We start from the raw sequence: 26,226 nt of genomic DNA, 5'->3' as shown, positions 1-26,226 counted from the left end.
AGACTGTGACCCCTGGTTCTAGACTCCCCAGCCAGGGGAAACATCCTCCCAGCATCTACCCTGTCAAGCCCTGTAAGAATTTTGTATGTTTCAATGAGATCACCTCTCATTCTTCTAAACTCCAGAGAATATAGGCCTAGTCTACTCAATCTCTCCTCAGGACAATTCCCCCATCCCAGGAACCAGTCTGGTGAACCTTCGTTGCATTCCCTCTAAGGCAAGTATATCCTTCCTCAGGTAAGGAGACCAAAACTGGACACAATACTCCAGGTGTGGTCTCACCAGGGCCCTATATAATTGCAGTGAGATGTCTTTACTCTTATACTTAAATCCTCTTGTAATAAAGGCCAACATACTATTTGCTTTCCTAATTGCTTGCTGTACCTGCATGTTAACTTTCAGTGATTCTTGTACAAGGACACCCAGGTCCCTCTGAACACCAACATTTCCCAATCTCTCACCATTTAAAAAATATTCTGCTTTTCCTACCAAAAGTGGATAACTTCACATTTCTCCACATTACATTTGCTCAAAGTAGCAACGCAAGTCGCCGAGGCCATAAAGAGTGCAAACAAAGCACCGGGGTTCATTTCTAGAGGAATAGAATGCGAAAAAGAAGGGAAGCAATGTCAAATTTATATCGAGCCTTGGTTAGACAGCACTTGGAGTTCTGTGCCCAGTTCCGGGTTGGGTTGAAATTGAAGCACAGGCTCCTGAAGCACAAAACACTCTCCGAGCGAATCAGGAGCCTGTTTTACACCCCGCACTATATCTGCCTGTAGACGTCAGTGTAATAGAAAAATGAGCACAATGTACAACATGCTGCCCATTTGCACTACTGTTGGAAACCAATTTCAACCCCCCTACCCCCACCCCACCGCCCCCGGGGTCTCCGTACGACAAGAAGGATATTGAAGCACTGGAGATACAAGGATGTTGTCAGAATTGAGAGGGTGCAGCTATCAGGAAAGATTGAGCAGGCTGGGACGCTTTCCTCTGGAAAAGAGACAACTAAGAGGAGACCTGAGAGAATTTCCTGCATTACAACAATGACTACGCTTCACAATTACTTCATTTGGCTGTAAAGCAATTTGGAACGTCCTGAGGTCGTGAAAGGCGCCGCAGAAATGCATGTTCTTTCAACAATAACAACTTGTATTTATAGAGCGACTTTAACCTAGTAAAACATCCCAAGGAGCTTCACAGGAGCGATTATCAAACAAAATTTGACACCGAGCCACATAAGGAGATATTAGGACAGGTGTTTGGTCAAAGAGGGAGGTTTTAAGGAGCATCTGAAAGGAGGAGAGAGAGGTGGAGACGTTTAGGGAGGGAATTTCAAAGCTCAGGGTCTCGGCAACAGAAGGCACGGCCACCAAAGATTGAGCGATTATAATCAGGGATGCTCAAGTGGGCAGAATTAGAGGAGCGCAGATATCTCGGGGGGTTGTGGGGCAGGAGCAGATTACAGAGATAGGGAGGGGCGAGGCCATGGAGGGATTTGAAAACAAGGATGAGAATTTTAAAATCGAGGCGCTCCTTAACCGGGAGCCAATGTAGGTCAGCGAGCACAGGGGTGATGGGCGAACGGGACTTGGTGCGAGTTAGGACACGGACAGCCGAGTTTTGGATGAACTCAAGTTTACGTAGGGTGGAATGTGGGAGGCCAGCCAGGAGTGCGTTGGAATAGTCAAGTCTCGAGGTAACAAAGGCTTGGATGAGGGTTTCAGCAGCGGATGAGCTGAGGCAGGGGCAGAGACGGGCGATGTTACGGAGGTGGAAGTAGGCGGTCTTAGTTATGGAGCAGATATGTGGTCGGAAGCTCATTTCGGGATCAAATACGACACCAAGGTTGCGAACAGCCTGGTTCAGCCTTAGACAGTTCCCGGGGAGAGGGATGGAGTCAGTGACTAGGGAACGGACTTTGTGGCGGGGACCGAAGACAACGGCTTTGATCTTCCCAATATTTAATTGGAGCAAATTTCTGCTCATCCAGAATTGTATGTCAGACAAGCAGTCTGACAATTTAGACACCGTGGAGGGGTCGAGAGAAGTGGTGGTGAGGTAGAGCTGGGTGTCGTCAGCGTGCACGTGGAAACTCATGCTGTGTTTTCGGATGATGTCACCAAGGGGCAACATGTAGATGAGAAATAGGAGAGGGCCAAGGATAGATCCTTGGGGGACACCAGAGGTAACGATGAGGGAGCGGGAAGAGAAGCCATTGCAGCTGATCATAGAATCATAGAATGGTTACAGCACAGAAGGAGGTCATTCGGCCCATCGAGCCCGTGCCAGCTCTCTGCAAGAGCACTTCAGCTAGTCCCACTCCCTCCGCCCTTTCCCTGTAGCCCTGCAATTTCTTTTCCTTCAGGTATTTATCCAACTCCCTTTTGAAAGCCACAATCAAACCTGCCTCCACCACCCTCTCAGGCAGTGCATTCCAGATCCTAACCACTCGCTGAGTAAAAAAGTTTTTCCTCATGTCGCCTTTGGTTCTTCTGCCAATCACCTTAAATCTGTGTCCTCTGGTTCTCGACTCCTCCGCCAATGGGAACAGTTTCTCTCTCTCTACTCTGTCCAGACCCCTCATGATTTTGAACACCTCTATCAAATCTCCTCTCAACCTTCTCTGCTCTAAGGAGAACAACCCCAGCTTCTCCAGTCTATCCACGTAACTGAAGTCCCTCATCCCTAGAACCATTCTTGTAAATCTTTTCTGCATCCTCTCTAATGCCTTCACATCCTTCCTAAAGTGCGGTGCCCAGAATTAGACACAATACTCCAGTTGAGGCCGAGCCAGTGTTTTATAAAGGTTCATCATAACTTCCTTGCTTTTGTACTCTCTGCCTCTACTTATGAAGCCCAGGATCCCGTAAGCTTTGTTAATTGCTTTCTCAACCTGCCCTGCCACCTTCAACGATTTGTGCACATATATCCCCAGGTCTCTCTGTTCATGCACCCCCTTTAGAATTTACCCTTTAGCTTATATTGCCTCTCGTCTTCCTACCAAAATATATCATTTTGCATTTTTCTGCGTTAAATTTCACCTGCCACATGTCCGCCCATTCTTTGGCTACGATTAGGTGGAGGAGAAGGACGAGGAGGGATAGCTTACCTTTGTCGCAGACATATAGGATGTCATTTGTGACTTTGATGAGAGCCGTTTCGGTTCTGTAGCAGGGGCGGAAACCTGATTGGAGGGATTCAAACATGGAGTCGAGGGAAAGCTGGGCACGGATTTGGGAGGCGACAACACGTTCAAGGACTTTGGAGAGGAAAGGGAGGTTGGAGATGGGGCGATTACTTGCAAGGACAGAAGAGAAGGGGTTTTTTTTTTAGGAGAGGGGTGATGACGGCAGATTTGAGGGAGAGGGGGACAGTACCTGAGGCGAGAGAACCGGTAACAATGTCAGCTAACATGGGAGCCAGGAAAGGAAGTTGGGGGGTCAGCAGTTTGGTGGGTGTCGGGTCGAGGGAGCAGGAAATGAATCTCATCTTTCTTTAAAATGACGAAGGGGTTCGATTGGGTGCACACGGGGAGTGCAGAAAAAGGGGGCTTAAATAAAGGATAAGTCACTAACAGATCAAGTAAAGAGTTCATGAGAAACTTCTTTACCCAGAGAGTGGCGAGAATGTGGAACTTGCTGCCACGCAGAGCGGGTGAGGCAGATTGACACATTTAAGGGAAGGCTCGATGCATTACATGAGGGGGACGGGATACGGGGGCCGGGCGGGATGAGGTAATTAGAATGGGAGGAGGCCCGTGCGGACCCGTTGAGCTGAATGGCCTGTTTCTGTGCTGCAGATTCGATGTGAAAAGCAATTGACCTGAAGCCAACCCACAGTTCCCTTGAGTTCCACTAGGTGGAGCATTTGCTTCACTTTTGTTAATTGGTAAATGCACAGATTCCGCCCGGCCTAGAATCATAGAATCTCACAGCACAGAAGGAGGCCTTTCGGCACATCGTGCCTGTGCCGGCTCTTTGCAAGAGCTGTCCAATTAGTCACACTCCCCTGCTCTTTCCCCATAGCCCTGGAAATTTTTTCTTTTTCAAGTATTTATCCAATTCCCCTTTTGAAAGTTACTATTGAATCTGCTTCCACCGCCCTTTCAGGCAGCGCATTCCAGATCACAACAACTCGCTGCGTTAGAAAAAATCTCATCTCCCCCTCTGGTTCTTGGTTTAACGAAGAGTGCAGGAGAGCATGCCGGGAATAGCACCAGGCATACCAAAAAATGAGGTGTCAACCTGGTGAGGCTACAACACAGGACTACTTGCATGCCAAACAACGGAAGCAACATGAGATAGACAGAGCTAAGCGATTTCACAACCATCGGATCAAATCAAAGCTCTGCAGTCCTGCCACATCCAGTCGTGAGTGGTGGTGGACAATTAAACAGTTAACAGGAGGAGGAGGCTCCAAAAATATCCCCATCCTCAATGATGGTGGAGCCCAGCACGTGAGTGCAAAAGACAAGGCTGAAGCATTTGCAACTACCTTCAGCCAGAAGTGCCGAGTGGATGATCCATCTCGGCCTCCTCCTGAGGTCCCCAGCATCACAGATGCCAGTCTTCAGCCCGTTCAATTCACTCCACGTGATGTCAAGAAACGGCTGAAGACACTGGATACTGCAAAGGCCCTGAGAACATTCCGGCAATAGTACTGAAGACTTGTGCTCCAGAACTAGCTGCGCCCCTAGCCAAGCTGTTCCAGTACAGCTACAACACTGGCATCTACCCGGCAATGTGGAAAATTGCCCAAGTATGTCCTGTCTACAAAAAGCAGGACAAATTCGACCCGGCCAATTACCGTCCCATCAGTCTACTCTCAATCATCAGCAAAGTGATGGAAGGTGTCGTCGACAGTGCTATCAAGCGGCACTTACTCAGCAATAACCTGCTAACTGACGCCCAGTTTGGGTTCCGCCAGGGCCACTCAGCTCCTGACCTCATTACAGCCTTGGTCCAAACATGGACAAAAGAGCTGAACTCAAGAGATGAGGTGAGAGTGACTGCCCTTGACATCAAGGCAGCATTTGATCGAGTGTGGCATCAAGGAGCCCTAGCAAAACTGAAGTCAATGGGAATCAAGGGGAAAACTCTCCATTGGTTGGAATCATACCTAGCACAAAGGAAGTTGGCTGTGGTTGTTGGAGGTCATTCATCTCAATCACATGACATCACTGCAGGAGTTCCTCAGGGCAGTGTCCTAGGCCCAACCATCTTCAGCTGTTTCATCAATGACCTTCCCTCCATCATAAGGTCAGAAGTGGGGATATTCGCTGATGATTGCACATTGTTCAGCACCATTCGAGACTCGTCAGATACTGACGCAGTCCGTGTCCATATGCAGCAAGACCTGGACAACATTCAGACTTGGGCTGACAAGTGGCAAGTAACATTTGCACCACACAAGTGCCAGGCAATGACCATCTCCAACAAGTGAGACTCTAACCATCTCCCCTTGACATTCAATGGCATTACCATCGCTGAATCCCCCACTATCAACATCCTGGGGGTTACCATTGATCAGAAACTGAACTGGACCAGCCATATAAATACTGTGGCTACAAGAGCAGGCCAGAGGCTGGGAATTCTGCGGCGAGTGTCTCACCTCCTGACTCCCCAAAGCCTTTCCACCATCTACAAGGCACAAGTCAGGAGTGTGATGGAATACTCTCCACTTGCCTGGATGAGTGCAGCTCCAACAACACTCAAGAAGCTTGACACCATCCAGGACAAAGCAGCCCGCTTGATTGGCACTCCATCCAATTCAATTCAAATCGCTTTATTGGCATGACAAGGTACATCTTATGTTGCCAAAGCATCGAAAAACATTCATGGTTGAACACATAAACACAGATCTATCCATACAGTGTATAAACAGATATAATAATAATAATAATTCAACTTTATTGTCATTGTACAATGCACAAGTACATGAACAACGAAATGTGATCTTGCAAGCTCCCATGAGTCCAGTACAAATAACATTAACATTAAACGTAAATAGCACCGTCCTGGGAGGAGCAAAGCCGCTGCGTCTGTGCGCGCCGCCATTCCATTTCCACCATTCCTCCTGTTCGACAATCTTCAGCCCAACGCCCGGGCCTGCTCACCAGCCGCCCCTCCCAGGGCTCCTTCCGTGACCTTCTCACCAACCGCCCCTCCTCAGGGCTCCTTCTGTGACCTTCTGCACCTGGTCTTCCCTGATGGTCACCCCTCCAGGTACTAACCAGGCCTGGTTCTACTTAGTTTCCAAGCCTTGCCAGTGACCCTGTCCCTAGTCCCAGGAACATATAAATATACATATAAATATACACTCATATAATTTGTATATACTCTTTTCTTATATTTAGTGGTTGTCCCTCTGTTTATGGCAAGCTGTGACATAGTGTGCCGCTAAGGTTACACAATTTCTCTCTTCCCCTAGTAGGTATGGGAGTTTTTGGTCGTCATTCAAATTTCTGAATTCCGGGCATATTTTTGTGAATTTTGGGTAGAAATTCTCCCTTATGCCCTGATATTTTCTACAAGTTGTGAGGAAGTGCATCTCTGTCTCCACCACTCCCTGACTGCAGTGAGAGCATATCCTGTCCTCTCTTGGTAGCCGGGTCTGCCTGTGTCTACCTTTTTCGATCGCCAGGCTATGTTCACTAAGTCTGTACATTGTCAAGGTTTTTCTCAGTTTGCTATCCTTTACCATGGTCAGGTAATCAGCCATGTTGTATTGTCTGTTTAGGGCCAAGTAGCAATTGAGTTTGTTTTGGGTTTTTGTTGTTTCTGCCCAATATGACGGATATTTTTCCTTTTGCTTAGTGACAATTGTGTTGGGTCGAATTCTTTGTGTTACGCTGTCCTGGGGCTGGTTATTGTTAGTAGTGTTAGTAGTTACTTCACTGAGTCCCAGGACTAGTTGACTGAGGGTATTCTTCTTTATGGTCCTCTCTTGGCATTTCAGGGCTTCGTAATGATAGCAGTGGGGGTTGCTCATTTTTAGGTGTTTCCAAAATTTGGTGGCTCTTTTTTGGATAGTGATTATTAATGGATATTGGCCTAGTTCTGCCCTGCATGCATTGTTTACGGTTTTCCTTTGAGTCCGGAGGATACTTTTACAGAATTCTGCATGTAGGATCTCAATTGGGTGTTTGTCCCATTTTGCAAATTCTTGTTGTGTAAGCGGTCCCCACACCTCACTGCCATAGAGTGCAATTGGTTCAATTACTGATTTAAAAATTTTGAGCCAAATGCTAATTGGGATTTCTATTGAATTGATTTTTTAATGGCATAGAAAGCCCTTCTTGCTTTCTCTTTCAGTTCATTCACAGCCAGATGAAAATTTCCCGTAGAACTGATTTTTAAGCCCAAGTATGTGTAGTTAGTGGTTTGTTCAATTTTGGTTGTTCCTAGTGTGAAATTTATTTTGGGTCCCTGATGTCTGGATCTTTGCTGGAACACAAGGACTTTGGTTTTTTGGGGATTTATTGTCAGGGCCCATCCATCCACCACCTTCAACATTCACTCCCTCCACCACCAGCGCACTGTGGCTGCAGTGTGTACCATCTACAAGATGCACTGCAGCAACTCGCCAAAGCTCCTTCAACAGCACCTTCCAAACCTGCGACCTCTACCACTTAGAAGGACAAGGACAGCAGACGCATGGGAACATCACCACCTACAAGTTCCCCTCCAAGCCACACACCGTCCTGACTTGGACCTGTATCGCCGTTCCTTCACTGTCGCTGGGCCAAAATCCTGGAACTCCCTTCCTAACAGCATTGTGGGTGTACCTACACCATATGGACTGCAGCGGTTCAAGAAGGCGGCTCACCACCATCTTCTCAAGGGCAATTAGGGATGGGCATTAAATGCAGGCCTAGCCAGCCAGCGACGCCCACATCCCATCAATGAATTAAAAAAAATTTAAAAAATTATCTTAAATCTGTGTCCTCTGGTTGCTACCCCCGGGAGTGGAAACAGAACCATACTGTGTGAGCTGTCAGCTGTGGCTCAGTGGGTAGCGCACTCACCTCTAAGTCAGAAGGTTGTAGATCCAGGCTGACACTCCCAGTGCCAGTACCGAGGGAGTGCTGCACTGTCGGAGGTGCCGTCTTTCGGATGAGACGTTAAACCGAGGCCCCGTCTGCCCTCTCTCAGGTGGACGTAAAAGATCCCACGGCCACAATTTCGAAGAACAGGGGGAGTTCTCCCCGGTGTCCTGGGGCCGCGTTTCCCACATTACAACATTTCACAAAAGTACTTCACTACCTGTAAAGCATTTTGGGACGTCCTGAGGTCGTGAACGGCGCTATTTCAATGCAAGTTCTTCCTTATTCCTTTAATTTTGATGAAATGGCAATGACTTTCTCCTCCCTTCTTTCTCCCATTTGCAGGTTGGTCCTGCTAGTTGTACTCTTGTCCCAACATCTGCGGTCCTGTTATATCCCGATTTGGAGGTGGAGGAAATTCAAAGAATTTGATGTTTTGACGCACTTCCCGCTCTTCAGGATATTTTCGGTATGAATTGCCAATCCCTCTGTCCAGAATCCCAGCACCTCACATGCTTTAAAGGAGAGGGGCATTCTAATGATCACAGATATCACGACCAAACTTATTCTCATATTGCCATTCAGCCCCTCGAGCCTGTTCCGCCATTCAATGAGATCATGGCTGATCTGTTTCTCAACTCCATCCAGCTGTGTCAGCTGTGGCTCAGTGGGCAGCACATTTGCCTCTGGGTCAGAAGGTTCTGGGTTCAAGTCCCACTCCAGAGACTTGAGCACAAAAATCTAGGCTGTCACCTCCAGTGGAGCACTGAGGGAATGCTGCACTGTCGGAGGAGCCGTCTTTCGGTTGGGATGTTAAGCCGAGGCCCTGTCTGCTCTCTCAGGTGGACGTAAAAGATCCCTTGTCACTGTTTCGAAGAAGAGCAGGAGAGTTCTCCCTGGTGGCCTGGCCAATATTTATCCCTCAATCAACATCACTAAAAAACAGATTATCTGATCATTATCACATTGTGGGAGCTTGCTGTGTGCAAATTGGCTGCCATGTTTCCTATATTACAACAGTGACTACACTTCAAAAAAAGCACTTCATTGGCTGTGAAGTGCTTTGGGACATCTGGTGGTCGTGAAAGGCGCTATAGAAATGCAAGTCTTTTCTTTTGTTACCTGCCTTGGTTCCATCTCTCTTGATACAAAAATCTATCAATCTCAGAGTGAGGATAATGGGGATCGGACGGGTCAGTGGAGTTGAGGGCTGTGCAACTTGTCCTTATAATTTAACTCTTTAAGCCCTGGTATCATTCCGGTGAACCTGCGCCGCGCCCCCTCCAAGGTCAATATAGCCCTGAGGTGAGGTGACCAGAACTGAACACAGTTACACCAGACCAAGGCTACGACTGAAGCATAACTTCCTCACTTTTGAATTCCAATCCTCCTGAGCAAAAGGCCAAACTTTGAGGGATGAATATTGTCCAGGACACCGGGAAGGACGGTCTACTCCTGTTCCTGTGTTCATGTCATCCTTGGTTCCATTAGTTTTCCAGCGTAGTGTCCAGAGTCTAGAACTAGGGGTCAAATCTCAGGATAAGGGGTCGGCCATTGAGGACTGAGATGAGGAGAAATTTCTTCACTCAGAGGGTGGTGAATCTTTGGAATTCTCTACCCCAGAGGGCTGTGGAGGCTCAGTCGTTGAGTATATTCAAGACAGAGATCAATAGATCTTTGGACTCTAAGGGAATCAAGGGATATGGGGATCGGGCGGGAAAGTGGAATTGAGGTCGAAGATCAGCCATGATCTTATTGAATGACGGAGCAGGCTCGCGGGGCCGTATGGCGGAGCAGGCTCGAGGGGCCGTATGGCGGAGCAGGCTCGAGGGGCCGTATGACGGAGCAGGCTCGAGGGGCCGTATGGCGGAGCAGGCTCGAGGAGCCGTATGGCGGAGCAGGCTCGAGGGGCCGTATGGCGGAGCAGGCTCGAGGGGCCGTATGACGGAGCAGGCTCGAGGGGCCGTGTGGCGGAGCAGGCTCGAGGGGCCGTATGGCGGAGCAGGCTCGAGGGGCCGTATGACGGAGCAGGCTCGCGGGGCCGTATGGCGGAGCAGGCTCGAGGGGCCGTATGGCGGAGCAGGCTCGAGGGGCCGTATGACGGAGCAGGCTCGAGGGGCCGTATGGCGGAGCAGGCTCGAGGGGCCGTATGGCGGAGCAGGCTCGAGGAGCCGTATGGCGGAGCAGGCTCGAGGGGCCGTATGACGGAGCAGGCTCGAGGGGCCGTATGACGGAGCAGGGTCGAGGGGCCGTATGGTCGGCTCCTGCTCCTAATTCTTACGTTCTTATGTGAACAATGTTTTGTTTCTGATTTTCTAGCTCCTGCTGCCGATTGTATTTCTGTGGATTTTGTGTGGGATCCTGCGGGAAGGTGACCTCTTGAACCCTTATCCGGCTGGAGGCTTCCGAGGGATTCTGGACACCAACAGCACGCACTTGGTGCCCTGGTTCAACATCCCGCACCCAGGTAACCAATCGCCCAACGGGGCGGGGCGGGGCGAGGGGTTTACTGTGAGCCCTGCCTGTTCTCACTGCCGGCTGGGCGATCTCTTGTTTACCAGCACGGTCGTTGTGTACCGGGAGCGGGGAGGGGGGGTGTCACACAATAAAAACGGAGCATCCCAGAACTACGCGGAATGTCGGACGGTCGGCATCTGAAAGGGAAGCGGATGTCGGCATTCGGGACGGGGATCGATGCCCCCGGTTCTGGTCGAAACACCAAGCCAATTTTTCACTTTCAGACACTGACTGACCCGCCGTGTATTTCTAGAATTTTCTGGGTTGGGTGGGGCGGGGGCTATTAAAACATTATTATTTCATATTCCCAGCAGTCGCACTCATTGCTTTAGTATTTCAGTCGCACATCCCCCCCCACCCTGGGAAAATATTTCCGATTGCCGCGGAGTTTGTCGGAGGTACGTGCTGGGTTCGAGCTCCCCAACAGCCTGAGCTCTGAGTCTACACCTGAACTAGAGACTGTTGCAGAGGCCGACGGGACACACCGTCCCATCCCACTGTCAGTTTCTAAGGACCGAGTCCCGGGAGGTGACGCTGTCTGGGAGAATGGTCCAGACAGGAGACTTGGTGTGAAGGACTCCAGTGGCCCTGTAAGCGGTTTTTGATCCTAACCCAATTGGTAGACGGACGGTTCAAATCGCCCCCACCTTACAAAAGTTCTATACCCGGGAATTATTATTCAGAATGTAAATGGAATAAGTCACGGACAGGAATGCATCGGTGAAAAAATCAAACTTATATTTATTTGGTCCAACATACACTGGCTAAAACATGCACTACTAAATTAAATCACTGTCCCTGTGGAGAATAAAATCCAGGTTACAAACAACATACATACAGTACAAAACTGGGGACTATAACAAGCAGTAATTCCCTTGTTGCTATGGTGGACTCTAACTCCACCCCTACCAACGAATTACCCAGTCGCATAAACCCCTTCACCTGGCTGAACCAAACGAAGCTCCCACCCTCAGAATAGCCCAAAAACTTCACTTCTGAGAGACTATGCTTACCCCCACACGCGGTCGGCTTCGATCGCTCTGCTCGTCGGCTTCTCTGGTACTTCTTGTTAATTCGATCTTGTTGGAGCAGGGAGCAAGAGAGAGAGAAAGAATGGTGGAAAAGACTTTATCTTTATAGTGGTCTGGCTCCCCCTATCTTTTCCTGCCAAGCTATTAAAATCCTACTGTTTCTAAGCACTCCGGTGCTTAATCAGTGATGGGTCATCCTCAGACCCATGAGTATTTTGTGATTGGATTAATGGCCCTAAGTCTGGGACATAGCTTTCAGTCTTTGTGTTGGGAAAAAAAACTGGCTCCCTTTCGGCTGGCTGAGGCCAGTGGGTTCATTGTTCTGCTTCTCTTCTGAGATGGAGGTGAGAAGTGCTTTTGCATATTAGAGTGGCCTTTTAATCAAGTTCAATGGCCCCCTTCCTTTTTCCAGGACTGTCAGGCAAACCCATACATTCTGGATGACTGATAGTTCTTTTGTCACAGCCAACTGCCATGCGTTCTCTGGAGTTTTAACAAACCAGTCTTTCACGTATCTGCACAGGGCGATCCCATAAGAGGGAAAATACCCTCAGAAAAATCCCATAAAGTCCACAAAATATTCCCGACTGAGTCCATTCTTCGGAGACTTTGCGATCTCTTCAGCCCAATGGGTACGACTCTGTGGGTGTTCTATTCAGAAAGGAATTCAATGATAGTATTTTATGATCGGTTCTTAAGATTAGTATATCTCACGGGAGACAAATTAAACTTGAGTTTTTGTTGTTAATATGTGATGGAGGAGTGGCTGTGCGGAGCGGCGGAATGGATTTGTATGATACAATGGAATGATCACCATGTTGTAAATGTCAAATAAATCCAAATGTGAAAAAAAATGGGTAAGGCCCTGGCTTCTGGAGTCAGGGATTGTGGGTTCAAGTCCCACCTGGGCTGAGCTGGTTTTTAAAAATAATCTTCATTCTGTGAAAGCCAGCTCTTTGTTCTTATTGCCGAAATACGCAGAGATCACATAGCTTCAGTCAGGGGGTGCTGTCTTGTTAATCACTGAAGGTTACAGCCAAGGGCAAGCAAGGACAACCCTGCCAAGTCATTTGCCTCTTAGGACAGGACAGCGGAGTTGAGGTAGAATATCAGCCATGATCTTATTGAATACAGGCTCGCGGGGCCGTATGACCCACTCCTGCTCCTATTTCCTATCTTCTTGTGTGAAGCGAACACCAGTGCAGACTCTTTAATACCGATACACTTTTCATTTCATTGATTTCAATGGGATGTTAATCGTGTGGGTTCCACCATGATTTGCTCCAACAGGTTACGGCCCGCGGGGGGTGAAGGTGACATTTACCCCCATTGAATTGTCTCCTCTCTTCACTTTGCTTCCAGTCCCCAGTCCAGAGATTTGAGCACAAAAATCCAGGCTGACGCTCCCAGTGCCAGTGCTGAGGGAGCACTGCACTGTCGGAGGTGCTGTCTTTGGGATGAGAGCTTAAACCGCGGCCCCTGTCTGCCCTCTCAGGTGGGATGTAAAAGATCCCACGGCACTATTTTGCAGAAGAGCAGTGGGAGTTCTCCCCGGTGTCCCGGGGCCAATATTTATCCCTCAACCAATGTCTGAAAAAAACAGATTATCTGGTCATTATCACACTGCTGTTTGTGGGATCTTGCTGTGTGCAAATTGGCTGTCGCATTTCCTGTATTACAACAGTGACGACACTTCAAAAAAAGTACTTCATTGGCTGTAAAGCGCTGTGGGACATCCTGAGGTTGGGAAAGGTTCTGTAGAAATGCAAGTACTTTCTTCTCTTTAATAGTTGTCCCTTGTGTCTTCCATCCAGGCGAGTGGGGCGCACCCACAATCAGCGTTCGGTCGACGTATGTCGGTATCACCATGGCGCTGGGCGCCAGCCTCAGCTCGATAGGATGCTACGTCATGTGCGCAAAAGTAACGGGCTCCCTGCATCCGCCTCGTGATGCCTGTAACCGAGGGATTTGTTTGGAAGGAGTCGGAAGCTGCATTTCTGCGGCCTTGGGAGGCGTCTCCGGAACGTCGGCCAGTATTCCCAACGTCGGAGCTTTGGCGCTAACGCAAGTAAGAGGATTATTGTATTTCTTTAAAAGGACCGTTGATTGGCCCCCACCTCTGCCCCCCCCAACTCGTGATGCTGTTTAGCCGAAAGCCGCGCCTTCGGCCCACTCGGGCCCCAAGCTCTGGAATTCCCCTCCCTACACCTCTCCGCCTCTCCACCTCTGCTGAGAGGAGAAGGGCGCTCTGGCCGGGTGGGAGGGAGGCTGAGCTGGTGGGGAGCGGGAAATGGCAATGAAAGAGGGCAAACAGATGGCGACAAATGGGGGTAAATGTATGGCGTTGTAGGGGGTGACATGAATCTTGTCATTCATGTGGAAATTACTTATGAAATAATACTGGGTGGCCTGCTGGTGGCGGTGTCCAGGGAGAGTATAAATACTCGGGCATGGGCCCAGCTTGCTCAGGACATTCTTTAACAGGAACTAGTGAAGGACACAACTAGACCTCCATGTTGTAAAACAGTTGATTAAAGCTTTGTTTAACGCTTAGACCAAGTGCCTAGTAGTGTTCTTACATCGGGGGGGGGGGCAAAATGAATGGGAAAGAAGACAATTTCCTTCGTTCCACCATTGGCGGCCGTGCCTTCAGCTGCCTGGGCCCCAAGCTCTGGAATTCCCTCCCGAAACCTCTCCACTTTTCTCTTCTCCTTTAGTGTCAGCCGTGCCTCAGTGGGCAGCACACTCACTTCTGAGTCAGAAGGTTGTGGGTTCAAGTCCCCCTTCAGAGGCTTGAGCGCATAAAGCTAGGCCGGCACTCCCAGTGCAGTGCTGAGTGAGTGCAGCACTGTCGGAGGTGCCGTCTTTCGGATGAGATGTTAAATCAAGGCTCTCTCAGGTGGATGTAAATAGATCCCATGGAACTATTTCGAAGAAGAGCAGGGGAGTTCTCCCCAGTGTCTTGGGGCCAATATTTATCCCTCAACCAACATAACAAAAACAGATGATCTGGTCATTATCACATTGCTGTTTGTGGGAGCTTGCTGTGCGCAAATTGGTTGCTGCGTTTCCCACATTACAACAGTGACTACACTTCAAATAGTATTTCATTGGCTGTAAAGTGCTTTGGAACGTCCGGTGGTCGTGAAAGGCGCTATATAAATGCAAGACTTTCTTTCTTTTTCTGATGCTCCGTAAAACCTACCTCTTTGACCAAGCGTTTGGTCACCTGTCTCCTTATGTGGCTCGGTGTCAGATTTTGTCTGATTACGCTCCAGTGAGGCGCCACGGGAGGTTTTACTACATTAAAGGCGTTCTATAAACACAAGTTGTTGTTTGTTTTCAGTTGAGAAACCAGGTCAAGTGCCAAGACTGCAGTGCGGCACAACTCCACACTTGATAGGGGCTGGAGAGCAGATGATATAACTCGGGAAATTAGTGGAGAGGTGACAACAAGCTTGAGTTTAATGCACTGTAGACTGTAGGAGGAAGGGGGCATCGAGTGAGGCGAGGAGCTCCACAACTTTGATGTCCCGGGAAAGAATGAGTAGGATTCAGTTCGATGAGGTTTGATTTTAGTGGGGGTGAAGGTGCAGGGAGCGAGGGTGCGGGGAGCGAGGGTGCGGGGAGAGAGGGTGCGGGGAGAGAGGGTGCGGGGAGCGAGGGTGCGGGGAGCGAGGGTGGGGGAGAGAGGGTGCGGGGAGCGAGGGTGCGGGGAGAGAGGGTGCGGGGAGAGAGGATGCGGGGAGCAAGGGTGGGGGAGAGAGGGTGCGGGGAGCGAGGGTGCGGGGAGAGAGGGTGCGGGGAGCGAGGGTGCGGGGAGTGAGGGTGCAGGGAGCGAGGGTGCGGGGAGAGAGGGTGCGGGGAGAGAGGGTGCGGGGAGCGAGGGTGCGGGGAGAGAGGGTGGGGGAGAGAGGGTGCAGGGAGCGAGGGTGGGGGAGAGAGGGTGCGGGGAGAGAGGGTGGGGAGAGAGGGTGCGGGGGAGAGAGGGTGCGGGGAGAGAGGGTGCGGGGAGCGAGGGTGGGGGAGAGAGGGTGCGGGGAGCGAGGGTGCGGGGAGCGAGGGTGCGGGGAGCGAGGGTGCGGGGAGCGAGGGTGCGGGGAGAGAGGGTGGGGGAGAGAGGGTGGGGGAGAGAGGGTGCAGGGAGAGAGGGTTGGGGGAGAGAGGGTGCATGGAGCGAGGGTGGGGGAGAGAGGGTGCGGGGAGCGAGGGTGGGGGAGAGAGGGTGCGGGGAGAGAGGGTGGGGGAGAGAGGGTGGGGAGAGAGGGTGCAGGGAGAGAGGGTGCGGGGAACGAGGGTGGGGGAGAGAGGGTGGGGAGAGAGGGTGCAGGGAGCGAGGGTGCAGGGAGCGAGGGTGGGGGAGAGAGGGTGCGGGGAGAGAGGGTGCGGGGAGAGAGGGTGGGGGAGAGAGGGTGCAGGAAGAGAGGGTGCGGGGAGAGAGGGTGGGGGAGCGAGGGTGCAGGGAGCGAGGGTGCGGGGAGAGAGGGTGCAGGGAGCGAGGGTGGGGGAGAGAGGGTGCGGGGAAAGAGGGTGCGGGGAGAGAGGGTGCAGGGAGCGAGGGTGAGGGAGAGAGGGTGCGGGGAGAGAGGGTGGGGGAGAGAGGGTGCGGGGAGAGAGGGTGCGGGGAGAGAGGGTGGGGGAGCGAGGGTGCAGGGAGCGAGGGTGGGGGAGAGAGGGTGCAGGGAGCGAGGGTGAGGGAGAGAGGGTGCGGGGAGAGAGGGTGGGGGAGAGAGGGTGGGGAGAGAGAGGGTGCAGGGAGCGAGGGTGGGGGAGAGAGGGTGCGGGGAGAGAGGGTGCAGGGAGCGAGGGTGGGGGAGAGAGGGTGCGGGGAGAGAGGGTGGGGGGAGCGAGGGTGCAGGGAGCGAGGGTGGGGGAGAGAGGGTGCAGGGAGCGAGGGTGAGGGAGAGAGGGTGCGGGGAGAGAGGGTGGGGGAGAGAGGGTGCGGGGAGAGAGGGTGCGGGGAGAGAGGGTGCGGGGAGCGAGGGTGCGGGGAGCGAGGGTGGGGGAGCGAGGGTGCGGGGAGAGAGGGTGGGGGAGCGAGGGTGCAGGGAGCGAGGGTGGGGGAAGAGAGGGTGCAGGGAGCGAGGGTGAGGGAGAGAGGGTGGGGGAGAGAGGGTGGGGAGAGAGAGGGTGCAGGGAGCGAGGGTGCGGGGAGCGAGGGTGGGGAGAGAGGGTGGGGGAGAGAGGGTGGGGGAGAGAGGGTGCGGGGAGCGAGGGTGCGGGGAGAGAGGGTGCAGGGAGAGAGGGTGCAGGGAGAGAGGGTGGGGGAGAGAGGGTGCAGGGAGCGAGGGTGCAGGGAGACAGGGTGCGGGGAGAGAGGGTGCGGGGAGCGAGGGTGGGGGAGAGAGGGTGGGGGAGAGAGGGTGCGGGGAGCGAGGGTGCAGGGAGAGAGGGTGAAGGAGCCAAGAGACTGGCGACTCGGAGTAACGAGAGAAGAAAGTTCTGGGGACTAAAGACCAAAGCAGCAGCGACAAAATGGAGGAACACAAGAAAGTTTGTGGTAGAAGAAGCGAGGGAGGTGTGAGTGTAACAACTTGTATTTATATAGCGCCTTTAACGTGTAAAATGTCCCAAGGCGCTTCACAGATGCGTAAATCAGACAAAGTTTGACACCGAGCCACGTAAGAAGATATTAGGACAGGTGACCAAAAGCTTGGTCAAAGAGGTAGGTTTTAAGGAGCGTCTTAAAGGCAGAGAGAGAGGTAGTGAGGTTTAAGGAGGGAATTCCAGCGCTTAGGGCCCAGGCAGCTGAAGACACGGCCACCAATGGTGGAGCGAAGGGAGTGGGGGGATGCGCACGTGGTCAGAATTGGACGCGCACAACAATCTTGGAGGGTTGTAGGGTGGAATGATTTTTTCAGAGATATGGAGCCGGTGAGGCCATGCAGGGATTTGAACACGAGAATGAGACCCTCGGGGAGATCCTCCAACTCCCTCTCCCCCCACCCCCCCTGCCGCCGCCAACATGTGCCCGAAGATCAAGAGCGTGGTGCTGAAAAGGGAGCCAGAAATCAGGCAGCCCCTAACTAAATGGGTTTCCCATCTGATTCACGTCTAATAATATAAGTCTACAGGAAAGCGGCAGAGCGTGATGAACACCTGATCGAGGACATGTAACCAGGTGCACCTCAGTCACAAGAGAGCCAGCGCAAATATTACTCAGCCTCCTTAACCTAATCTAGGGCAATAACCCGGAGCACACGCAAGCAATGAAGTCAAGTGTCAAATGTATGCGTTGACAATGTGCACCGCCTCCCTCAGGAATGTTAATTGGCAGTGATGATCAAAACCTGACTGGTTTATTGGAACCTCGTCAAGGGATTGAGCGAAACTCGTGGCAGTGCAGCACATTGAAATGCCCTTGGAAGAACATCCACAGGGGACTGAACACTGGCGGCGAGGCAGAAACTCCAATGTACGCGCGCGCGTGTGTGCGCGTACGCACACTGCCGCCATCTCTCCCACGGACTTACGCACAGGGAGCCAAGACTTAAGGGCGGGATTTTCCTCCGAGCCGCTTCTCGCTCGGCCCGCCTTAACGTCACCGGGCCTAAACCGGGGGGGGGTTTCTCAGTACAAGCCAAATAGCCTCCTTCTGTGCTATAAGATTCTATGAAGTGTAGCCCTTAGGTGGAAAGGGATAGTTGGAGCAGGGAACAGGGCACATACATCATTCAGTGTCCTTTAATCACTGTTGTAATGTAGGAATCACAGCCGCCAATTTGCGCACAGCAAGATCCCACAAAAGCAGCCAGATCCCACAAACAGCAATGTGATAGTGAGCAGATAATCTGTTTTTCAGTAATGTTGGTTGAGGGATAAATATTGGCCCCAGGACACCGGGGAGAACTCCCCCCTGCTCTTTTACAAAATAGGGCCATGGGATATTTTACATCCACCTGAGAGGGCAGACGGGGCCTCGGTTTAACGTCTCATCCGAAAGACGGCACCTCCGACAGTGCAGCACTCCCTCAGCGCTGCACTGGGAGTGTCAGCCTGGATTTTTGTGCTCAAGTCCCTGGAGTGGGACTATGAACCCACAACCTTCTGACTCCGAGGTAAGTGTGCTGCCCACTGAGCCACAGCTGCCAAGTTTTTAGGGTCCCTCAAAGGAAGGGAATTAGATTGTTACTAGAAAAAGAGGAATGGTAAATGATTTGGGGAGCGAGCAGGAAAATGAGATTAAACTAGGTGGCTCATGCGGAGAAAAACAACACCACAGACTTGATGGGCCGAAGGGGCTGTTTCCTGTTTCTGAGCTGGGAAGGTACAAATGCATGGGTACAATGCCCCCCCTGAGCATCCCTGATTATAATCGCTCCACCTTTGGTGGCCGTGCCTTCAGCTGCCGAGGCCCTAAGCTCTGGAATTCCCTCCCTAAACCTCGCCGCCTCTCGACCTCTCTTTCCTCCTTTAAGACGCTCCTTAAAACCTACCTCCTTGACCACCTATCCTAATATCTCCTTATGTGGCTCGGTGTCAAATTTTTTTGTCTTATAACACGCCTGTGAAACGCCTTGGGATGTTTTACTACGCTAAAGGCGCAATAGAAATGCAAGTTGTTGTTGTTACAAGGCTTAAGACGTCTCTACAAAGTTTTTATTGTATTTTTTTAACTCTCCGTTCTTTTCTGAATTCTCATAGATTTGAAGCGATGGTGTCAGTCGTGGCTCAGTGGGTAGCACTCTCCCCGGTGTCCTGGCCAAAGTGTTATCCCTCAACCAGCATCACTAGAAACAGATTATCTGCTCATTGCGGTTTGTGGGAGCTTGCTGTGCGTAAATTAGCAGCCGCCTTTCCTCCATCACAGCAGCGACTACACTTCAAAAATAATGACTTCGTTAGCTGTAAAGCGCTTCGGCAGCTTCTGCAATGAGTCACTTGCACTAACTACTGTCGATTCAGCACCACAAACAGAAGCCTGCAGCTCGTCTAGTCGGAGAGTTCGAAAATTCTCGTCCTCGTGTTCAAATCCTTCCATGGGCTCTTCCCTCCCTATCTCTGTAAACTCCTCCAGCCCGATAACACTCCGAGATCTCGGCGCTCCTCCAATTCCGGCATCTTGCGCCTCCCCGATTTTCATCGCTCCACCATTGGTGGCCGTGCCTTCAGCCGCCTGGGCCCCTAAGCTCTGGAATTCCCTCCCCAAACCGCTCCGCCTCTCTCTCTCCTTTCAGGCGCTCCTTAAAACCTACCTCTTTGACCAAGCTTCTGCCCTCATATCTCCAAATGTGGCGCGGTGTCAGTATTTTACCTGCTCACCGCTCCTGTGAAGCGCCTTGGGCCGTTTTTACTACGCGCTACATAAATCCAAGTTCTTGTTCTCTAAATTCTTCGGGAGTTTTGCTCCATGGGACCCACCTCATTTGCATCTACGTTGACTCCCATTAACGTTCCCTTCCTCGCTCCGCAGGTGGAATCCCGACATTCGGTTCAGATCGCAGCCGTGCTGTGTGTGCTGGTCGGAATGTCTGCCAAGCTGACGTATTTCCTTGCGACCATTCCCGCTGCCGTCCATGGTGAGCCCAGTTCCTGCTGTTAGTCGATAGCTCGCGTGGCGTAGCCGGCAGCAGGCACGCGGTACACTAGCGCTCTGATAAGGCGGTGGGGCCGCGCGCTAATACACAGGTCCGGCTCGCATTGCTCCACATGCCAGGATCCAGGACCAAGTGATGGGGCTGTTAACTGGGAGAGAGCTGCTCTATCGAACGGTCTATACGACAGAGAGTTTCAGCAGGAATGGGGATGAAGTAGGGTCGGAGATGGACAACAGTTGTGAGGTGGAAGTAGACGGTTTTAGCAAAGGGGTTGGATATGGGTTTGAAGCTCAGTGCAGGGCCAGGCAGGGACTCTGAGGTTGCCCTGCCATTGGGCTGAGGTTTCAGTAGGCATCCAGGAATGGGAAATGGGATCGAGGGCTAATGTGTGGTTGAAACGAGCAGGATGGTCTCCCGAACATCCGGAACTCCTGATGGCGGACAAGCATTTGGGTGTCGCGGCGACAGTCATGGGATCAAGGGTGGAGGCGGAAAGGTAAAGAAGACTACCTGATGCTTACCAATAATATCAAAGAAGGGCGGCAGAGAAATGAGAAATCGTACTGGGCCAAGGATGGGGTCATTGGGCCATTCAAAAGTTGACCACGCAGGCATGAGAGGAGAAGGAGATGCGTTGGCTGTATTTGGAGAGCTAGGAATTGAACCATGAGAGAGCAGTGTCCGAGAAGCGGACAACAGAGGAAAGGGTTTAGAGGAGGATGGTGAGGTTGACCAGGTCAGAAGCCATGACGAGGTCGAGGAGGATGAGATGGGATAACACACTGGTGACTTTGACTACGGTGAAATCAACCGCGATTGAAAGGGCTGCATTGTCTGAAGAGGCATTTTTATACTGAAGGGGCGTGTGTTATATTGAAGGGGTGTGTGTTATATTGAAGGGAGTGTGTGTTATATTGAACGGCTGTGTGTTATATTGAAGGGGTGTGTGTTATACTGAAGGGGTGTGTGTTATACTGAAGGGGTGTGTGTTATATTGAAGGGGTGTGTGTTATATTGAAGGGGTGTGTGTTATACTGAAGGTGTGTGTGTAATACTGAAGGTGTGTGTGTTATACTGAAGGTGTGTGTGTTATACTAAAGGGGTGTGTGTTATATTGAAGGTGTGTGTGTTATACTGAAGGGGTGTGTGTTATATTGAAGGGGTGTGTGTTATAATGAAGGGTTGTGTGTTATACTAAAGGGGTGTGTGTTATATTGAAGGGGTGTGTGTTATACTGAAGGGGTGGGTGTTATACTGAAGGGGGTGAGTGTTATATTGAAGGGGTGTGTGCTATACTAAAGGGGGTGTGTGTTATACTGAAGGGGTGTGTGTTATATTGAAGGGGCGTTTTTTATATTGAAGGGGTGTGTGTTATATTGAAGGGGTGTGTGTTATATTGAAGGGGTGTGTGTTATCTTGAAGGGGTGTGTGTTATACTGAAGGGGTGGGCGTTATACTGAAGGGGGTGAGTGTTATATTGAAGGGGTGTGTGCTATACTAAAGGGGGTGTGTGTTATACTGAAGGGGTGTGTGTTATATTGAAGGGGTGTTTTTTATATTGAAGGTGTGTGTGTTATATTGAAGGGGTGTGTGTTATATTGAAGGGAGTGTGTGTTATATTGAAGGGGTGTGTGTTATATTGAAGGGAGTGTGTGTTATATTGAAGGGGTGTGTGTTATACTGAAGTGGTGTGTGTTATACTGAAGGGGTGTGTGTTATATTGAAGGGAGTGTGTGTTATATTGAAGGGGTGTGTGTTATACTGAAGTGGTGTGTGTTATATTGAAGGGAGTGTGTGTTATATTGAAGGGGTGTGTGTTATATTGAAGGGGTGTGTGTTATATTGAAGGGGTGTGTGTTATATTGAAGGGGTTTGTGTTATACTGAAGGGGTGGGTGTTATATTGAAGGGAGTGTGTGTTATATTGAAGGGAGTGTGTGTTATATTGAAGGGGTGTGTGTTATATTGAAGGGGTGTGTGTTATATTGAAGGGGTGTGTGTTATATTGAAGGGAGTGTGTGTTATATTGAAGGGGTGTGTGTTATATTGAAGGGAGTGTGTGTCATATTGAAGGGGGTGCGTGTTATATTGAAGGGGTGTGTGTTATACTAAAGGGGGTGTGTGTTATACTGAAGGGGGATGTGTTATACTGAAGGGGTGCGTGTTATATTGAAGGGGTGTGTGCTATACTGAAGGGGTGTGTGTTATACTGAAGGGGTGTGTGTTATACTGAAGGGGTGCGTGTTATCCTGAAGAGGTGTGTGTTATATTGAAGGGGGTGTGTGTTATACTGAAGGGTGGGTGTTGTCTTGAGGTCCAAGCTTGAGTTGGACCCAACGATTTCTCTTTCCTGGTGAGTAACTCGTTGACTTTGTGCAGGTGGAGTGCTCAGCGTCACGTACACGATGGCGGTGTCCGTCGGAGTCTCGTATTTCCAGTACACTAACATCGATTCTGGCCGTAATATCTTCATCATCGGCTTTACCATGTTCATGGCGCTACTCGCCCCTCGCTGGTTCATCCGCAACCCGGAGTACATTGCAACAGGTAATAAATGATTCATCTCACCCCCCGTCTACTCATTGCTATCAGATTAAGCTCATACGACCCTTGCTTGGCTCACCATTAAAGTTGGGCCTTTCTCAAGGTCAAAGCTATGTTCAGTTTCGAACAAGCTAACCAGGATTTCTGAATGAGCTGTTGCCGTCATTTACTTAACTCTTTCCTTTTCTAACACCATTGTGAAAGTGTTATCATCACAAGGACTGCAGCGGTTCATGGCCCACCACCACCTTCTCGGGGCAACTAAGGATGGGCAATAAATGTAGACACATCCTGAGAATAAATAAATCAAAAAGAACACTAACCCGTGCTGTACCTGACCTGGGAGTGTTTGATGGGACAGTGCAGAGGGAGCTTTACTCTGTATCTAACCTGTGCTGTACCCGCCCTGAGAGTGTTTGATGGGACAGTGTAGAGGGAGCTTTACTCTGTATCTAACCCGTGCTGTACCCGCCCTGGGAGTGTTTGATGGGACAGTGTAGAGGGAGCTTTACTCTGTATCTAACCCGTGCTGTACCTGCCCTGGGTGTAGTGTATGTACCTTTATAAGGGGAGAACTACTTTTTACAGCTCCTGTATACTGTAGTACCGGCAGTGACCACACCGGTATATAACCCTGAGTAGGGATCTGTACAATTAGTTTTAGAGTAACCCTCATCCAGTAAACACCTGTTGATTGTTCTCTGCAGTCTCTTGTCTAGTTATTGAAGGACACACAACATCAAGACACACGGATTTAACATTGGCGACGAGTAGATTCGAACCTACCTGCAACTCTGCAGAAGAAGGCCGATTCCAGAAGCACGGGCGTCGACCATCCAACGGAGACTCCAGCGAAACAGGCTGGCAACAGGTACGGCGCAGACCCTTCCCGCACAGCGGCGGCTAGAGCCGACCGACGGCACAGGAAAAGGCCGAGCAGCGTCAGCGGGGAAGAGAGAGGGCAGAGCGCACGGGGCGCAGCCAGTGTTCGGAACCGAGCGGTGTCGACGGGAAAAGAGAGAGGGTAGAGCGCACAGGGCGCAGCCGCTGTTCAGGACCGAGCGGCGTCGACGCGAGAAGAGAAAGGGTAGAGCGCACAGTGCGCAGCCGCTGTTCAGGACCGAGCGGCGTCAACGAGAGAGAGAGGCGGTGTTCAGGGGGCGAGCAGCGTCAGCGGGGAAGAAAGGAGAGCGCGGGAGATGCCATTTTGAGCCGCAGCGGAGAAGAAGGGAGAGCGCGGGAGACGCCATTTTGTTTGAGCTGCAGCGGAGAAGAAGGGAAAGCGCGGGAGACGCCATTTTGAGCCAGTCTAACCACACCCAGGGATGTCGAAGAGTGGCAGTGTCACAGCGTTCGACAATGAAGTCGAAGATTGGACGACATATGTCGAACGCATAGAAGTGTACTGCAAGGCGAATGAAGTGCCAGATGACAGGAAAGCGCTGGTATTGTTGAATTCAATGGGTGCAAAAACGTATGGCTTACTGCGAAACCTAGTAACACCAGAGAAGCCAGCGGAAAAGGATTTTGAAAACATAGTGTCAATACTACAGGACCACTTAGACCCCACACCGCTGCTGATAGCGGAAAGATTTAAGTTTCACAAAAGGAACCAGCATAAAGATGAAAGTAATGCTGAGTTTTTAACGGAACTGCGCAAGCTATCGAAACACTGCCAGTTTGGAACGGGACTAGCAGATACTTTAAGGGATAAGTTTGTGTGTGGGCTTCAAAGTGAAGGAACCCAGAAACGGCTTCTATCAGAAAAGGATCTTACTTTTTGGCAGTATCACACGAAGCAGCAGCACGGGGCGCGGCAGAGATACAATGGAGACCGTAAGAATATGGCACAAATGAAATGTCATTCGGAACAGTGAAGTGCTATCACTGCGGCAGAACAACACACGACCATAAGGATTGCTGGTTCAAGGACCAAGTGTGCAGGCAGTGTGGAAAAGTAGGACACATAGCAAGAGTCTGCAGGTCGGAAAAGAAAACTAGCAGCAAGAAATCCCCACAGGAGAAGTACAAGAAGGTACATGAGGTGACGGAGAGTAGTTCAGACGAATTGAAGACTGATACAGACTCCGGAAGCAAGGAGCTAGGTTGTCTGAAACTACATAATGTGATCAAAACGGAGGATCACCAAACTATCTGGGTCACACTCAAGATAGCCGGAGTCCAAGTGAAAATGGAATTGGACACAGGATCAGCCCTAACAGTCATAAACCGAAGGGACTACAAGCGGCTATTCTCACATATACCCTTGAGAGATACGGAGATTGTCTTGAAGACGTACAAGGGGCAAAAAGTCTACCCCAAAGGAAAAATAAGGGTGAACGTTATACATAACGGCAAGGAAACACCAAAAATGGACCTATATGTATTGCCAGATGGAGGACCACCACTACTAGGGCGTGAATGGATCCGGAAGATACAGCTAGATTGGCATTCCATACAAGCACTGACTGTAGATGCCAAAAAGGATGAAGAAGTCACACCTGGGCGACTGTCAAAAATGCTAACTGACGCACAAGAAGTGTTCCAGCGGGGACTCGGAACACTAAAAGGCATAACAGCGACAATCAAAATAGAGGAAAATGCAAGCCCAAAGTTTTTTAAGGCCAGACCGGTCCCTTATGCGATCCGCCCAGCTGTCGAAGCAGAGCTGGAAGGTTTGGAATGTTCAGGAGTACTGTCCAAAGTGGACTGGAGCGAGTGGGCTACACCCATCGTTCTTGTAATGAAGAGGTCGTTGAGTAATACGCCTGGGGAACCAAAGAAGGTTCGCATCTGTGGGGACTTTAAGGCGACAGTGAACCCAGTCCTTCACACTGTACAATATCCGCTTCCGCGGATTGAAGATATTTTCACCTCGCTATCTGGAGGGAAACGCTTCACTAAGATTGATCTGGCCCAGGCGTACCTGCAAATGGAGGTAGAAGAAGCCTCGAAACAGTACCTCACGATCAACACTCATAAAGGTCTCTACCAATACAATCGGCTGGTGTTCGGGGTAGCATCAGCTCCGGCTATTTGGCAAAGGGCAATGGATCAAGTCCTGCAAGGGATTCCAGGGACCCAGTGTTATTTGGACGACATCTTGGTCACGGGCGAAAATGACAGTGATCACCTCGCCAACCTGGAACAGGTGCTCACTAGATTGAAGGAATATGGGCTCCGAGCTAATCGCCACAAATGCGAGTTTTTCCAGAAGCAAATCTCGTATTGTGGCCACATTATTGATGAAGAGGGGTTACATAAGTCCCCTGAAAAGATTGAGGCAGTAGTCAAGGCTCCAGCACCGGAAAATGTGTCACAACTGAGGTCGTTCCTCGGGCTGGTGAACTACTACCATAAGTTCTTGCCGAATTTGTCTACAGTACTACACCCGCTGAACACCCTACTGCAAACGGGGGTACCATGGAAGTGGAATGACAAATGTAAACGAGCTTTCCAGAAGTGCAAAGAATTGATCACATCAAAAGAGGTGTTGGCTCATTTCAACCCAGCACTACCAATTCGGTTGGCGTGTGATGCATCACCCT

General features: G+C 50.6%; 1 protein-coding gene across 2 annotated transcripts in view; it reads left to right on the top strand.

Annotated features, from left to right (window-relative positions):
- Nucleotides 1-26,226, top strand: part of slc23a3 (solute carrier family 23 member 3) — a 126,926-nt gene that overhangs the window by 47,668 nt on the left and 53,032 nt on the right. Inside the window, exons 6-10 of one of the 2 annotated variants that reach the window (XM_085986801.1) lie at nt 8,396-8,519; nt 10,370-10,517; nt 13,413-13,666; nt 20,012-20,117; nt 22,514-22,681. In XM_085986801.1, the coding sequence (XP_085842927.1) occupies nt 8,396-8,519; nt 10,370-10,517; nt 13,413-13,666; nt 20,012-20,117; nt 22,514-22,681 (800 nt within the window). The remainder of the gene's footprint in view (nt 1-8,395; nt 8,520-10,369; nt 10,518-13,412; nt 13,667-20,011; nt 20,118-22,513; nt 22,682-26,226) is intronic. The other variant, XM_085986802.1, reaches the window with a different exon arrangement.

This window comes from Somniosus microcephalus, chromosome 4, assembly GCF_052327205.1.
Source record: "Somniosus microcephalus isolate GS21.2 chromosome 4, FLI_Smic_1.0, whole genome shotgun sequence".
Taxonomy (NCBI): domain Eukaryota; kingdom Metazoa; phylum Chordata; class Chondrichthyes; order Squaliformes; family Somniosidae; genus Somniosus; species Somniosus microcephalus.
Note: the sequence above shows the minus strand (reverse complement) of the source record. Positions and strands in the feature narration are given on the sequence as shown.